Source organism: Mesitornis unicolor, unplaced genomic scaffold, assembly GCF_000695765.1.
Source record: "Mesitornis unicolor isolate BGI_N332 unplaced genomic scaffold, ASM69576v1 scaffold30312, whole genome shotgun sequence".
NCBI classification, from domain to species: Eukaryota; Metazoa; Chordata; class Aves; order Mesitornithiformes; family Mesitornithidae; genus Mesitornis; species Mesitornis unicolor.
The window spans coordinates 7,917-8,334 of NW_010170318.1; the positions used below are offsets into that span (position 1 = coordinate 7,917).

At 65.8% G+C, this 418-nt stretch overlaps 1 protein-coding gene across 1 annotated transcript in view; it reads right to left on the reverse strand.

Moving 5' to 3' along the window:
* The window catches only part of PRSS56 (protease, serine, 56), a 4,816-nt gene that overhangs the window by 2,958 nt on the left and 1,440 nt on the right, over positions 1–418 (reverse strand). The window contains 2 exon segments of the mRNA XM_010179651.1: positions 114–273; positions 351–413. Of these exon segments, the coding sequence (XP_010177953.1) occupies positions 114–273; positions 351–413 (223 nt within the window).

Consider the following 418-nt stretch of genomic DNA (forward strand, 5'->3'; position numbering starts at 1 on the left):
CCCCGGGCAACCCTCTCTTTTCCACTCCCCTGCCTTGGCTTGGTGCATCAGCACTGGAGAGAGCACCAAGGGGGGTGCCCCATAGACCCTGTGGGTGTTGGGGTGGCACCTACCTTCATAGAGGGACCCCCAGCCCACGATGTAGCAGGCGGTGCCGGGGTTGGGCTCCGTGAGGCCGCTGGGCAGGCACACGGGGCTGACCGTGGGCGATGGGGCCAGCGGCACCGCGAGCTCCAGCAGCGCCAGGTCCGCGTGAAACGTCTTGGGGTTAAACTGGAAGGAGATGGGGGAGTGTCAGTGGGGACTCTGGAGAGTATGGGGCCAAGATGGGGGTGCCCACCTCCACCAACCTTGGGGTGAGGCAAGATGCGCCGGATGGGTACTGCCCGCTCACCCTCGTCTGGCTTGCCCAGCTCAT